At 43.9% G+C, this 15811-nt stretch overlaps 1 protein-coding gene across 1 annotated transcript; it reads right to left on the reverse strand.

Moving 5' to 3' along the window:
• Nucleotides 1-3998: 3998 nt before the first annotated feature.
• Nucleotides 3999-5917, reverse strand: POU4F1 (POU class 4 homeobox 1). The gene is made up of 2 exons (XM_036758223.1): nucleotides 5795-5917; nucleotides 3999-5123 (listed from the first exon to the last, which is right to left on the reverse strand). The coding sequence occupies exons 1-2, from the start codon at nucleotides 5915-5917 to the stop codon at nucleotides 3999-4001; spliced, it is 1248 nt and encodes a 415-aa protein (XP_036614118.1).
• Nucleotides 5918-15811: the final 9894 nt, after the last annotated feature.

Genomic DNA, 15811 nt, shown 5'->3' on the forward strand with positions numbered 1-15811 from the left:
TACAATTTAGCCCAGTGACTGGACCATGATTTCAAGTTGAATAAACTTCCTCTCTTCAACCTCTTTTAGAACTGCAAACATGGGAAAGCAAAGCTACGATTGTGTGACAAATCACTGTACACTTTCCTGTAACATATATTTTTATGTATATACAAACACACATATCCCCAAAGGATTGCCTATTAGAGATGTTAATAAAGAACTTAAGTCTTCCATTAAATACTCATCCATTTAATAGAAAGCAAAGCATTCATGTTTTGCATAGTTTCCTACTACATAAAATAGGAAACTCTGCAAATCATATATTTTCATTTTGTTTTATTAACATAGTATTTTCTTCGTAATTGGTAAGGATTTACTTAATACAAAACAGATTCTTAAGTTTTCGATACATACATTGTTCATTATTGTATAATACAAATGTGTTTGCCTGCAACATTTCAGTTTTGGGCAGATTAAAAAAAAAACAGCCTTTGTAATTCTTTTTTATTTGTTCATTCCTGGCTCTCCAAAAATGAAATCCCATCATACTTTTTTTTCTATAAAATAATATTTTTACAAATGCATTTATTAAAAACTCTGATGACATTTCAAGTCAATAACAACAGAAACAAGTCAATTTCTGATGGAAGAGATCTATTTTAAAAATACCTTTAGTGCTTTTTTTTTTAAACATTAACAATTGTTTAAAATCACAGCTTTTTTTTTTTTTGATGTATTATTCTTTTCCGAACATCAAGTGTCTTGGTTCACAGATTTACCGGTGAAATTAAAAAGATTTGGCTAAAATAGGATGTCTCCAGAAGAAATAATCCCAGCTATTAAGAAACTTTTGTACATTTGGCGTCTGATCTAGTCACAGGTCATCAGAAAATAGACAGAGGGTCTTGGATCATTTGAAGCAGTAGGTGGCATCCTGTACGTTCCAAATGAACAATTGTGTCTTACAACGTATCAGGACAGACCAGTTAATGGTTTTTTATTTGTTAGCCCCCAAATAAAAATAAAGCATTTAGTTACATCATTATTAGAAGTGCAATTAGACCAAAATAACACATATAAAACCTCAAACCACCAAAGCATAACGCTGACTTCACAGGTGCATATTGCCTTCCAGAACACTAAAGAGAGTGATGCGGTTTGATTGGTGGATTGAATTAAGATTTTCTGCAGGTAAAATAAACTTCAAGAAACACAGGAAGCTAATATATAGTTCATTTTATTCAGAGCACCGCTTTTCACATAAGAGCTATCTCAAAGTAATGAATTCTGATTCGGCAGAAAAATACATCTTTTCACCCCCCCCCCCCTTCTTTTCCTTCCCCCCTTTCATTTTTTTTCTTCCTCTTTTTGGTTGAATTAAGTCTCATTTGTTGAACGGCTCTACCTGGACTTTATCAGCCCTGCATCAGAAACAAAAATGCAGCCAATAATAATAAAACTGTTCTGTTTTCAATTGTGTTTTATTTGTAAGTGTGCTGGGACACATCTCCCTGTTGTATTTTGGCTTACAGAAATATTTCTGATAGAAATTAAAAGGAATATAAGAAAGACACAACCAAGGAGAAAGCTCAGCAAACATACATGGACAGGTAGATAAATCAGTGAGACATTTCAGGAGCTACACGTGGTTGCAATTTGTATTCTCTTTTTTGTGCATTAAAGAAAATATTTACAATAATCTTCCTTTTTCTTTTCTAAGTACAAGAATGTGACAAGAATGTTGTGTTTTCGGTGAAAACAGGCAGTAAAACTGTGAAATCACACCACCCACGAAAAGGTCTACCAGAAGCTAGTCTATTTAGTGCTTAGTTTCAAATGCATAGAATGTTTGCGCTGCAAACAATGATACACAAAATAAATAAATAAATAATAAGTAATCAGAGTAAGACCTAATCACGGCTGTTTCTGTGCCTTTCAGGTCATGCATGATTTCAGTCTTATTAAATGGCAGGTTCTCTCTCATCCCCTCCCCCTTATTTGTTCTGTTTTTAGAAATTCCTTATCCTTAGTAAAGGATGGCTATACACCAACATATCAAGGAGATTCAAAGAGTATCTTGTGCCTTTACAAAGCTGGCATTTAACAAACCACCTTTAACTCTCTCTGTCTTAATTTTTCCATCCGAGTTTCACCATGTACCTTCATTATTACTATGAAATGCTATACATATTTTTCTTTTCATTCGGGAGACTGATAGTGCAAATAAAAAAAGTTTCCACTACCCAACGTTTATTACCGACAATAAACGATTTTTTTTTTCCAAAGGAAATCCAATTATCTGTTTCCCTCCCCTCCCCAGCAACATGCAAATCCCTCAGAAACAAACCAGCCACATCAAATATTGCCTCTCTCAATTGTTGATTTCGTTGGTTTCATAATAACTAGGTCCTGGAACTTTAATATTGTCATATCCTCTTCAACCTCTCGAGCAAATTGGAAAGGGGACCTGGAACTTTAATATTGTCATATCCTCTTCAACCTCTCGAGCAAATTGGAAAGGGGACCTACAGGATCGGAGTGCATCTTGTCCCTCGGCCTCAAAGTGGGCAGAGCATCTCTGTCATCCTCTACCGCTAACAGTTGCAATCTGTTTATTTGAACAGCTAGAAAAAATATATAAATATATAGATATATTTTAAAACAAACCGCACCCACAAAAGAAAAAGGGGGGCAAAGATGAGGTAACTTTCGCTTAGAGAAAACTATTAAAATGGTTTGTTTCCTAGATCTGAATCAAATGTAAGGGCAGAAGGATTTCTTTTTTCTTTTTCTTTTTTTTTTTTTTTTTACTTTTTTCCCCCAGAGTAAAATCTATGTTTGAGACTCAGTGCTCTGCCTCTTAGTCTCCACGAGATGATGCCAGGAGTAACATCTCACCAGAACAGCTCTAGCCAACCCCTGCCAAGGCCAACCCTTGCCAAGTCAGAACCTGACAAGGTTAGGCTGGGCCACCTGAAAACTGTCACCCCATATAACCATGCAATAGCCTCCAAACGGCCCTCGACCCACCCAAATCCCCAAGGTACAGAGAACCACCGTCACGAAGCCTCATGAAAAGGGATGATTTCATTAAATCAAAACCAAAATGGGTGGAGTGGAGGTGAAACTTAGGAAAATAAAATCAAAGCCCCAGATAATTAGTATTAGCACAGACACCAAGTTTCACCTTCCGATTGTTTTTCTTTAAATTTGTGACTTAGTTAATTTGTGTGCATATGTGTGTGTGTTTATGATTTGGGCGATGGTAGTGGTTGTGGTGGTGGTGTTATTAACTCTCTTCCTTTGGGGTGGGGGGGGGGGGAAATCAAGCCGCAGAGGACGGATCCCCGGAGTTAGATTTATAAAGCGTTTGCTTTTGCTTATAGTATTTCTTTATTTCTATAGATTTTTTTTGTTTTTTGTGTTTTTTTTTTTGTTTGTTTGTTTTTTGGTGGTTGGTTGTTTTTTGTACATTGTTCCTTGGTCCCCAGGATATTTTTATAAGTGTCTCTGGTCAAGAACAAGTCAATTTCCCCTCCCTTCCCATACAGTCCTCCCAACCTAGCCTCCCCCCCGAAGCCCCCAGCCCAGTTCCTCACAACTCGTCTTTCCTCTGTTCTGTCTCTTTCCACCCCTGCTTCCCACCCAATAAAGCCTCTCCTCCCTCCCTCCCTCCCCCACCACTACTTCCCCACCTCCTCTCCACACCCAGCATTCTCTTTCCTCCGGGCGGAGGGCGAGGGAAGGGGAGGGGGGGGAGGAGGAAAAGAGGAGGGGGGAAGGAAGGAGCGGACCAGGAAATTGGGTGGAGAGGAACGCAGAGGAAGAGAGTGGGGAAAGAGGAGGGGGATGGGGAGGGAAAAGTAAAAATTTCAAAAAAGAGAGAGGATAACGAAAATCAAACCATGGGGAAAGAAGGAAAGGGGGAAGCCCCCCAACACAAAACACGCCCGAGTCTCGGCCCCCCTCCCCACGCCCCCCTCCCCAGGTGCCCCCCTTTCCCTCCAGCCCCAAATTCAGTAGGTGGCGGAGAATTTCATCCTTTTCTGCTTCTGTCTCTGGTTGCAAAACCAAACCCGCACCACATTCTTTTTGAGGTCCAGTTTCTCGGCGATGGCGGCGATCTTCTCGGAGGAGGGCCGGGGCTGCACGGCGAAGTAGGCCTCGAGGGAGCGCTTCTCCGGGGCGGCGATGGAAGTCCGCTTGCGCTTCTTCTCGCCTCCGTTGAAGAGCTCGGGCTTGTTCATTTTCTCGCGCTGCGCGCCCTCGGCCTCCTCCAGCCACGCCTGCAGGATGGGCTTCAGCGCGATCATGTTGTTGTGCGACAGCGTGAGCGACTCGAAGCGACAGATGGTGCTCTGGCTCAGTGAGCCCACCCCGGGGATCTTGAGGTTGGCCAGGGCCGAGCCCACGTCGGCCTGCGTCACCCCGAGCTTGATCCGCCGCTGCTTGAAGCGCTCGGCGAAGGCCTCCAGCTCCCGGGGGTCTGTGTCCGAGTCGCAGATGGAGGCCAGCCCCGCCGCTCCGACCACCGCGGCCGCCGCCGACGCCGCGGCCACCTGGCCCGCAGCCGCCGCCGCCGCCGCCGCAGCCGCCCCGTGGTGCGCCGCAGCCGCCACCAGCCCCGGGTGCGGCAGCCCCGAGGGCATGTTCATGGCGGCCGCCGCCGGGTGCGACAGGTGGCCCAGGCCGTGCATGTGCGAGTGCGGGTGGGCCGAGCCGCCCAAGAGGCCGCCGCCGCCTCCCGGCCCGCCGCCCCCGGCCCCGCCGCCGCCCGGCCCGCCGCCGCCCCCGCCGCCGCCGCCGCCGCCGCCGCCCGCTCCGGCCCCTTCGTGCCCGCTGCCGCCGCCGCCCCCGCCGCCGGCCCCGCCGCCGGCCATGAGGGCGAGAGATGGGGAGGAGATGTGGTCCAGCAGGTCGCCGGGTTCGAGCGCCTGGTGGTGGTGGTGGTGGTGATGGTGATGGTGCGCCAGCGGCACGGTGGAGGTGGAGGTGCACGGCACGCTGTTCATGGTGTGGTAGGTGGCATCGGGCTTGAAGGGGTGGCTCTTGCCCTGGGACACAGCGATGTCCACGGCCGCCAGAGCCTCGGCCCGGGCCAGCAGGGTCTCGTCCAGGCTGGCGAAGATATTGCTCTGCAGCTGCAATCAACATAAACGAAACCAAACAAAAAAAAAAGGCAAAACAAAAAGCAACCAAATAATAATAGAGGGCAGAGGGTAGGCCAAGGGGGAAGAACGAAAGCAAGAAAGGGAGTTAAAATAAGAGCGACGGGAAGAACCGGTGCAAATTAAAAGAGAGAGAGGAGCAAAGGGAGAGGGGATGGAGGGAGAAGAGGCAAAGACAGAGGAGAACAAGTCAAAGAAAGGGCAAAATGAAAACGTTGAGAAGGGGAAAAGGAGAAGGAGGAAAGGTTGGGGAGAAGAGAAGGGGGAAAAAGAAGAAGAAATGGATATGTAACTCTCAGCTGGGGAATTGTGTCAAACACAAGAGCACATAAAGAAAATTCCTTTCAGAGGCCGAGTCATAAAAATTAATACAGAAAGTGGATGAAGTCGGAGACTCGTGTGAACACCACTTTCAAAAAAGATCACAGGCGCTCAGATGATTGCAGAAGAAGACATGAAAAAAACATTAAGCGCCGCTTGTCAAAATGTGCCTCGCAGCGGTTTTTTTTATTAATGCACACACATACATGCAGTATACAGGAAAGAGAGAGGGAGTGGAAGAAGAAGGAGAGAAAGAGAGAGAAAGCGAGGGAAAGGCGTTGCAACGGCTGGAGGTGGGGGTGGGGTGAGGGGGTCTTCCTTACCGGTGGAGTTGGTAGACAGGCTCTTCGTATTGCTTCGGAGCTGGAATGTAGAGAGGGGTATTTGTGTTCAGGTAGGGTGGGATGCATGGCAAAATGTGGCTGTTTGCTGTTCATGGACATCATCTTGAAGGCTTTGCATGTAAATCCAAAAACACTCCCAAAGTAAGGGGGAAAGTGCTCTTGATACTCTCCTCTTGTTCGGGATGGTGATGAAGCAGCAGGACCAGCTCCGGTAGTGGTGGAGGCGGATGCTGCTACTGCCGCTGTTGCTGTCGCTGCTACTGATGCTGATGCTACTGCTTTTGCTGCTGCTGCTGCTGCTGTTGGTGGTGAAGCTGCTGCTGCTGCTGAAGCTTGGAGCTCCCTAGGACCGCACAGTGTGCCTCCCTCCAGCCTCTCGGTCTCACTTATCTGTCTGCTCTATCCTAGTGCTGGGATGAGATGCGCTCCTCTTACACCTGAGCCCCCACATCTCGTTGCTAGAGCCCGGCAATCTCTCGCGAGAGCTTGTTGCTCCACCGCTTTGATAGACATCGGCTGTCTCTCGCCCTCTCACTCACTCCCTCTCCCTCCCTCTCCCTATGCCTTGTTGCATCTTCTTGCGCACTTGCACGTCTAGCGGGTGCCGAAGCGTGGGAGCTGCTCTTATAATGACCACCAGGAAGGACAGTGCAGGTGTTACACCTGTGGCTGCAAGGCATGCGCACTAAACCTATCACCTTTTTCCACAGCTATCCTATAAAGATCAAACTTGTAGGTTCAGAAAGGAAACATTATCTTCTCTGTATGTACCATTTATATTCTTAAAAAAAAAGGGGGGGGGAAGACGCATGTGCACATCTCTGGATATGTTCGAATTTTTATATATCTTGAATATATTTTTACAATCTAAACACACATATACCCATTACTTAGGTACATACATGCCTGAGTGTCTAACGCGATGTTATACAATGCATACAGCTGGGCATTTGTATGCTAAATTATGCCCGCACATTCCTTTGTATACAGTATAAATAACAACACATAAATGCAGAAGGTGATGTCTTTTCGGTGAGAACCTGTTACTTTTAAGAATTATAAATGGGCTCCTTGAGAATAATCATAGTGACAGACATTTGTTTGAAGCAGTCAGACGCTATTGATTTCCATATAATTTAATTTCCTCCACATACTTTTGTTGCGATTATTATTGTATCAGGCACTGCCAGTGACAGCCACTTAGGAGCCACAAGGAAGGAGCATGTGCTTTCTACTTGAGAAAGGCTGTTGAAGTGAAATTGGGCGTTTTCTTTATTGTTTGTCTCCTTTAACCGTGTACAAACCCACATTTCAAACGGGCTGTAGGTGATCTGAAGCACAGAGTAATCAAAAGGAAAAATCCTTGACAGTATGTAGCTGGGATTCCTCCCTACCGCATTCAAAACATACACATACACACACCACTTTCGTGTAGTGGGAACTCCAAGAAAACAGGGCAGAGTAAAGGAATAAGCCTTTGGAAATGTAACTTTTATATCAACTTAGTTGTTTCTGTACTGTTTCCTGTTTGCTTGCTTACTTTTTTCTTCAACAGAAAACCGGAACAAACCTACTTTCAAAAAAAAAACGCTAATGAGAATATTAATTTAAAACAAATTAGAAAAGCACCTGGCCCTGGCCCAATGTTTAATTATTAGTATTGATGATAGTGATAACAATAAATTAAGACCAAAGACAATCAAAAACATCTTTTAATTATCCAACCTATTCTTTGGCCCAGGTCAGATGAATCCCTGGGGAAACAAGAGTTAGGTGAATAGAATCCCAAGGGATGTTAATGCTTACCCTAGGTGATAATAACAATCTAGATATTATCACGTCTGTGACAGGAGTGTTAAAGGAAAAGGGCAAGGGACTGGTTTTGAGAAGCAGTGATCAGATAATGAATCTGTTGTCATTTCGAAAACACTAGCTGGATCTCTCATGTTCTACATCTAGATGAATCCACATATATGCATATGTGCACTTCCACAAATCCAAATATCCTTTCACAGGCTTTTGTGCCCTTTGCCTTATAACCCATGAACACTTGTATCATTAATGTGTGCTCATTCATATGCTAGCATTTTTTAAAGTCCACTTTGGTTATCATGCTTTTTTCTCCGTTCCCCTTCCAGCCTAAGAGGGAATTGAGAAGCATGTTCAATTACTTGGGCAAGAGGGAGCTGTGTTTTCATCCATTATGGTGCCCCCTGGGATCACTGAATGCAACTTTATCTCGATGGGGAATGGAATAGAAACAGAACATTTCTGGCTGAGGAGAGCAAGTTCCATGGTATTCGTCATTATGAGTGTACAAGATCAACCAAATCTTAATTGAAATCCACTCTCATTTCATCTGAACTATACCAATTGATGAAAAGAAGGGTTGTTCCAAATGGAGGAATCTGGAATTTGGGGATACTAACTCTTCTCCAACCTGATATGGACTATGCAAACACTTCAGATGTCATTTCAAGCTTGAGAAGCTGAAGAGGGGCTGGACAACTGAGATGAAATAGCCTTCTGTGGAGAAAGCAAAGACTTGGGGTTCCAACGAACTTCTTTGGTCAACCACAACACAGGCAAGAAAGTTACATCTGGAAATCACCATATACTGATGAGGAACATTTTTGAGAAAAGAGTGGCTACAGTTAGGATGAGAAGACTGTGACTTTGTTTCCCACTTGTCCCACTCCCTTTCATTTTCTCCCATTTCACTTCTGTTTGGCTAACCAGAAAATCTCATAAACTCCAGGAGGGAGGGGTGAACAAGGTATGGGGGGAGTGTAGGGATTCTCTTCAATAAGGAGGCAAGCCCTTGAATGGAAATGTCAATTAATTATTAATTAACTTTAATATTTGTTGTGACTAATAGGCACTGTGTGTTTGTCACTTGTCTGAACTAGATTGTAAGCCCTTCAAGTACAAGAACTCAAGCTTATACTTCTTTTTATTCATCCATAGCACTTAGTACATTGTTGAGTATGTAGCAGGCACTCAATAAATATTTGCTGGTTGGTTGATACAAAGAGAAGGAGCAGAGGGGAAGGTATTGGAATGCAGATAAGATTTTTCCTTCTTTCCCTAAGTATGTGGATTGCTGTCCTCTGATTTGGAAGCTGGGCTCAGGGTGAGTGGTATATCTTTAATGGAAACTAGATTCACCCAACTGCTAAGTTATGGTTCAAAAATCTGCTTTTGTATGCCAACCTTTTCATTCCCCCTACCTCACCCTTCTCAGGTTTTTCCAGTTGTGTGGAGAAGTGGGATATGTGTACGTGGGGGTGGGAAGGTGACGGAAAGGAAAGGACTGTAGGCCTGGGCATGACTTAGTAATATTTTATTGCTTTGTTTCCACTGGTTTGGCAATCGCAGGCAAGCTACATTGATGCACTGCTTCAGATAGCCCCTGCTTGTGCTAATTATGCTAGCATGGGGTCTCAGACTGGGCACAGATTCCAGCCCCCTCCCAAACCCCTTTTAATGAACATCCCCTTTTAATGAACACCACCAAAATAACCCACAATCTCATGGCCTTGTATCTTATCAATAGGGGGATAACAAGAACACCAGCTATTGATTTCTAAGGAATTTCCGCCTCTAGGGGCAGGGAGTCTATCAGCTGGATCGGAGACACATTTCTTTCCCTCATTAATTAATTTTCTCCTCCTCCTGTGGCAGGCCAAATGCCACATTTCCTCTGGCAGCCTCTTTTTCATTCTCAGAGGGGAAAAAATCCTCGTCAGATTGGGTGGGGGGTCCAAATTGTCACCCTGTCTGTAGTAGTTCGCTCCTTTCTCCCCTCCCCCCCATCTTCTCAGTCATCAGTTGGAGTGACAGCTGCTGTCCACTCTCCAGTGCTGATTTTTTCTCTAGTAAAGGGACATGGATTACATTCAGTTCTTGGCCAGCTCAGATTAAAAAAAAATGCTCTCCCTTCTAAGGTTTCATGAGAGTTTGGAAGTTTCTTACCTAACAAATATAAGGATATGAATATAAAGTTTAGTTTCTGAAAGGGGACGGATCTAAAATATATGACCACAGGAGTTATTAACTGGCTTTTTCTCATTTTCTAGTATCCATACAGTATTATGTGGGGTAGGGGCAAGGAATAGCTTAAAAGGATGGCCCCTCAGCCTTGAAGCTTCAGAAGCTGCCTTTCTAGACAGTTTCCCTGTCATTCAAAAAGCTCACAGAACTCAATCAGATAACTTGGTTTCTTCTATGGTAACAGAAACCATAGTAAGTCTGACTAGAACTCTTGCTAATTATATGGAATCCTGCAAATGCTGCAGAGTTGATTTAGGGTGGTTATCTTAGACTATTTCCTTTTAGTAGTTTCTCAGGTTTGTTTGAAGGTGCTAGTCTTGTCAACACACTTTATTTCAATGCAATCACTTTCTGATACAAAACTTGAGTCCTCAGAAGATGGAAAAAGTTAAAGGGACATCTTACATTTCTTTGAAACTCAAGAAATTTCTCCTTTTAATCCCAGGCTTAAGCAACCCACAAACACACACACACACACACACACACACAATACAGTAAGGGAATAAGGGGAAGGAGGCGGAGGAAGTTCTTGTCTTGGTCAACTCCCCTGAGGGAGATTAAATTTTGGAACACTCCCTTACTTGGACACTTTTCTCTTGGTTAGAGAAGGACAGGCTAAAGGAGACTAATTCAAATTTCTCTCTCTCTCTCTCTCTCTCTCTCTCTCTCTCTCTCTCTCTCTCTCTCTGTCTCTGTCTCTTTCTCTACTAAAAGATTTTTCTTTTCTGCTCCCTACTCTCAGGTTTCCTTTGCAGACTGATCCAGCCTTTTTTATTTCCCCTTGCCCTCCCTCCCACCCCTAATTCCCTTTATTTCTACTGCCCTTTCAACTCCTCTCCTACGTAGTTCCTTCCTTTTCCGAGGCTGGCTCCCAAGTTTGCAGCATTCTGGCCGGCTCACAATTCTGGTTGTGCATTTTTAATGCCTCCTCAAAACTCGCTGTTCATCGTATTCCTACCGGGAACATTCGCATTCATGGAGAGAAGCGCCAGCCTACTCCTCGCAGTAAATCGGAAGCTTTGAGGGTCTTGTTCATTAGGGAAGCGCCTGGGCAGTAACTCTATTTTAATGTCCCAGCAGTTTTAGTAAAAAGAGGGTGAGGCAGGCACCGAGAAAGCATCTACTTTTCCACTAGTTTTGTTCTGCTCCAAATTTCAAAGAGGCGAATTTCCCTATTGTACCCTACCTGCCTGTCACCAGTAACCATTCCACTCACCCTCTATTCCCAAAGCATAAGGATTTATATGTTATTGTAACCCATTGTATTTGATTTCCTCTTTTAAAGTTCCCTAAAGACGAATATACTACAGATTAGAATATTAAATACTAACACCTCATACAAGACTCAGGAAAAAGGAGTGATTTGGGGATTCGTGAGTAATCTATAGGAATAAGCCGCCGCTGTTTTCTCTTTCCAGTTCCCATTTTATTCAAATTCAACTTCCATTAGGTGCTTCCCACTTCCCAACACCACCCAGTGCGGTTAAGCATATCCTGAGCTTTCCCAAAGTATTACTAGCGGTCGCACCATTGAAAAACAAAACAAAACAAAACAAACTACAATATACGTGTAGGGATTTTTTAAAAAGTAAAGTTCACTAACAATCACTGTATCCTTTTTAGCTATTAAATGTATACATATATAAAAACCTTTTCCCCAGCGTATAACAAAACCAACCTACCTTCAGAAAGCCCTATGGGTGAACACATAAAATACTATTTCCATGTTCTAATGAGGACTTTCCTTACAACAGCAAAGGCCTGCTAATTACCGGTGTACACGCTGCCATAATTGCTTTTGCAGCCAAAGTGTAGAATGGTGTCCTATTAAAAATGGAAAAGCTTGATTGGTGATTTAGGTCCCCGGGTAGGGAAGAAGTTCCCCCTCGAAATCCCTCCCCCTCACAAGGCTGGAAGAGCAAGTTGCCTGGAGGACCTACTTAGAGATCCCGGGGTATAAAGAAAACCCACGATACCGTGATTCTGTACATCTTTGTGAAAGTTTCACCTTTTTCTCCGCGGCCCCCAAATAAACTACGGGTCTGACACAAATACGGACTAATTAAAAGAACAACAGGGAAGAGCCCCTAAGCGCCAGCGCCCAGGATCCTGAAGTGGAGCCTCTTAGCTGCTTAGGTAAATAGGCAGCTGGTTTAGTTAAACACCAACTGAGCACACCTAACCAGGGAGTTGCGCTTGGTAGAGTCCTCTGCCTTGTGCCCCCCTCCGGGCAAACCTCCTCCCCTCCCACCTCTTCCTCCCCCACCCACGCTGCTTAGCACCCTGAAGCAGACGATGCTCTCTCCTTCCGTAAGACTCGGGAAAGGGTCTGGAAACCGAAGAAGGAACAATGACGCCGCAAGTTAAGAGGAAGAGAGATCTGAGCAGAGTTCCGTCGCCAGAAGAGCCAGCAACTGCGCGCTCCCCTAGCAACCCCCTCCTTCCTCCCCGCACGAATCAAAGCTCGTTCCGAGGGGCTGGGAAATAGTTGCCTTGTCATGTAACACATTGCCCTGATTTATTATAAAATTTTAACGAAATCATGCATATTTTAACAGCCTTTAATCACTGCATGAAAATTTAATTCATGGACTGTAGCGCGTTTAAATAAATGAAGTGTTAATTCATTAGGATTAATTAATTTGTTAAAGGATTGTGTGCAAGGTTAAGGTGGAAGGAAAACTCTTTGTTAGTTCCTCGTCTTAATCGCCAGGTTTGGTTAGCAGTAAAAATAATACTAGTAAATCGCAGAAGGGATTTCTCCCGGCCTGTGGGCTGGGGTGGGGGTGGGGGTGCGGTATTGGCAGGACACTGGGAGTTTTTGCGAACGCACGGTATGGAAGGTGCACAACCAAGTGCAAGATCGGTCCATCCCGGGACCCAGTGGCCAAGGGGGTTGTCTGCGGAAAGCGGGCAGCGAGGATGCGGGACAGCGAGCGAGCTTCTCTGCAATACTTGGAATAAAGTTTGAAGGTGCTCTAAAGGAGAGGGGAAGATCTCAGTGGAACTCGAGGTGGACGAAAGTACTTCCGGAAAGGACGTTGGAACCCAAGGTCCCAACCGTTGACCCCAGAGATGGCCCAGATTGGTTCAGGCGAAGGCGCATAGAACCTCCGAAGCTAATAAACGTATTCGAGGCGGGGCGCCCCTTCCACTCCCTGGGAGAGCAGGCTTTTGCTTAATGGAGAAAGTGATTTGCAAGCATGGCCACCGCCTGACCCCTTCCAGAGCCCAGGGAACAGCTGTCTAGCCACCAGGCCGCCTGCCCCAGGCAGTGAACAAGGGACCATTAGAAGGGAGGAGGAAGAGAAACAAACAAAAAAAATTACACTCAATTGTAAGAGAAATAGAGCGAGTTTTCTTCCTTGTCAGGGCCTCTGGGAAGACTTTATACCTCGGTGACATTACCATCCCCAAAACATTCCTTACCAATCTCTCTCTCCTGCCCCCACAAGGAGTAAATCCCTTGGGCAACTACTTGAAAGGGGAGATAAAGGCCTGAATAGTGCCAAGCCGAGGATAGCTTGAAAAGGGGTCTCTTCTTTTATTACCTTTTCAGGGAGGGGGGGCGGGGAAGATGTTAGGGGGGCAATTGGCAACTTATATTCATTGTTATAAAAAGATTGGAAGTAGTAAGAGGCTGGAGGGAAGGAGAGAGAAGGAGGGGGAAGGGGACAAACAGGGAGGCATTCTTCCTCAGCAGTGGGTGTTGGGTTGTAAAGTGCATCCAAAAGACCAAGGACTAGGATAGAAAGTAAAGCAAATACAGTACACAGCATTCTAGAATGATCCAGTCATATTATTAAACAGAGGCCCAGAACAGCTTCGGAGCACCTCTTCTCCAAGATAGATGGATTCTTTAAAAAATCTGGATGATAGATGCTTCCTAGCTCAGAGTGGGGTTCCGAGAATTAGGCAATAAATGTTCACAATGCACTTTGAGATCACTGCTTAAAAGGCATTCCATCTGCCAAGTATTATTAAGGGGATAGAGTTTCAACATGATGGACAAAGGTTGAGTTGTGGAACTCCCACAAATAGGAATAGAAGACATTCATAGGCGGCTTTAGAAAACCCTTCTAACCAAAGGACTAAGTTACGCTGCACAACTCATAGGCCATAGTTTGAGACTGATTTCAGGCATCATCCTAAAGTACCAACCAAAGTGAAGGATTTTTTGAAAGCTCTGATGCATGTTTCAGGGTCCTGACCCATTTAGGGGTGGAGAACATATATAGATGGATAGGCTGCATAACTGTACCTTGGCCAATGTCGTTGTACAATAGTTGTTAATACATTTTACCCAAAGTCCCCTTGAAGCCCCAGGAATCATAGTTCAATAAATTATCCATTTATAAAACTGGGCCCGTTGGTACTACCTGCCTCTTTCTGTTATCCCCCAGTCCCCTTCTCCCTCTCACTTTTCACCTAATAACCTCTTTCCACAGAACCTAATATCCTGTTATCACAACTACTGACATTAACAAAAAAAAAAAAGCGATCACTCTTGAAACGTTTTATTATGGTCATGAACCAACTTTCTCTTTAGAACTTGTAACACTTTAAATAGTAGCACACATAACAGCAGACACTCAGTAATTGTGTTATAGGACTATGAAGATGGGGCAGCTGGGTAGCTCAGTGGAGTGTTGGGCCTGGAATCAGGAAGCACTGAGTTCAAATATAACCTCAGACATTTGCCAGCTGTGTGACCCTGGGCAAGTCACTTAACCTGTTTGCCTTAATCCACCAGAGAAGAAAGTGGTAAACCACTGCAGTTTCTTTGCCAAGAAAACCCCATGGACAGTACTGGCATGCTATGGTGCCTGAGGTCACAAAGTCAGACAGGACTGAACAATGAAATAGAAGATGGTAAAGCAATAAGCCTAATAGTGTTTGGAGGAGAAACAGAAAGGGAACATGGCATAATAGACAAGGGCACATTTAGTATGGGAGACAGGTTCAAGTTCTGCCATGGCTCATGCTATCTACATGCTTGTGGGCAAGTCACTTTTTTTTTTTCATTTTGTGAGGGATCCCTCTAAGACTAGTTGACTAAGTTGGAGTTAAGTTGCTAAACTGAGTCAGATGAATGGCATTTCTATGCAGCCATGAAACCACAGACCAGTTTCTACTAAAGAAGCTAACTTCAGTTAATGAAGGTAACATTCAAAAAAGCCCATTCAAGAAGCTGCAACTCAGAGTTTCTGAGAAAATGAAGCAGCTCTAAACTTTGAAAGACATTTTTCAACTTTGTTCTTAGTTGGTTTCTAGAAATGGAAAGAAAACACTATGGATATATTTAAACTGAATGAAGGTTGATGTCCTCTACCAAGGCCAAAAAAATCAAACAAATCAAGTCCTATTATTTCCTCACTTCCTATCTGAAGACAAATTACCTATTGAGGATTTGTAATGGTATTTTAAAAATTCAGTTAGTAGTATGTTTTTAGTTCCTGGTGTGAAAGTTCTTTATTTGATTACTAGTTATTTGTCCTTGAAAAATTAATAGCAAAGAAGGAATGTAATACTCCTGACAACCTTGATCTAAAGTTTGTTTTTTTTAAAGAATATTTGTGCAACCTTACTGTATCACATAAAGCCAACAGAGAAGCTGGGTGTAAAGGAGCAGGAAAGCAGCATGAACTAGGTGCTACTTGAAAAATAGCATTAGTTAAAAAGCATTACTTAACCAATAATAGGACTTTCAAAAATTGCACTCTATTTTTATTTCTAGTGGCTTGACAATATAGGAACCTGTGTGTGCAAGAACTTGTGTCATCTACTATAGAGGTCACAAAGTAAAAACCAACAAATGCTGTAATGTAACTAAATCAATTTAGCTTTTGACATGCAAGGGCCAGTCTATTAATGCAGAAACTTCGACCATAGACCAAGTTCTAGTACCTATATGTACTAGCATGCAGATTTTGTGATTTAAAT

This window comes from Trichosurus vulpecula, chromosome 4, assembly GCF_011100635.1.
Source record: "Trichosurus vulpecula isolate mTriVul1 chromosome 4, mTriVul1.pri, whole genome shotgun sequence".
Lineage (NCBI taxonomy): Eukaryota > Metazoa > Chordata > Mammalia > Diprotodontia > Phalangeridae > Trichosurus > Trichosurus vulpecula.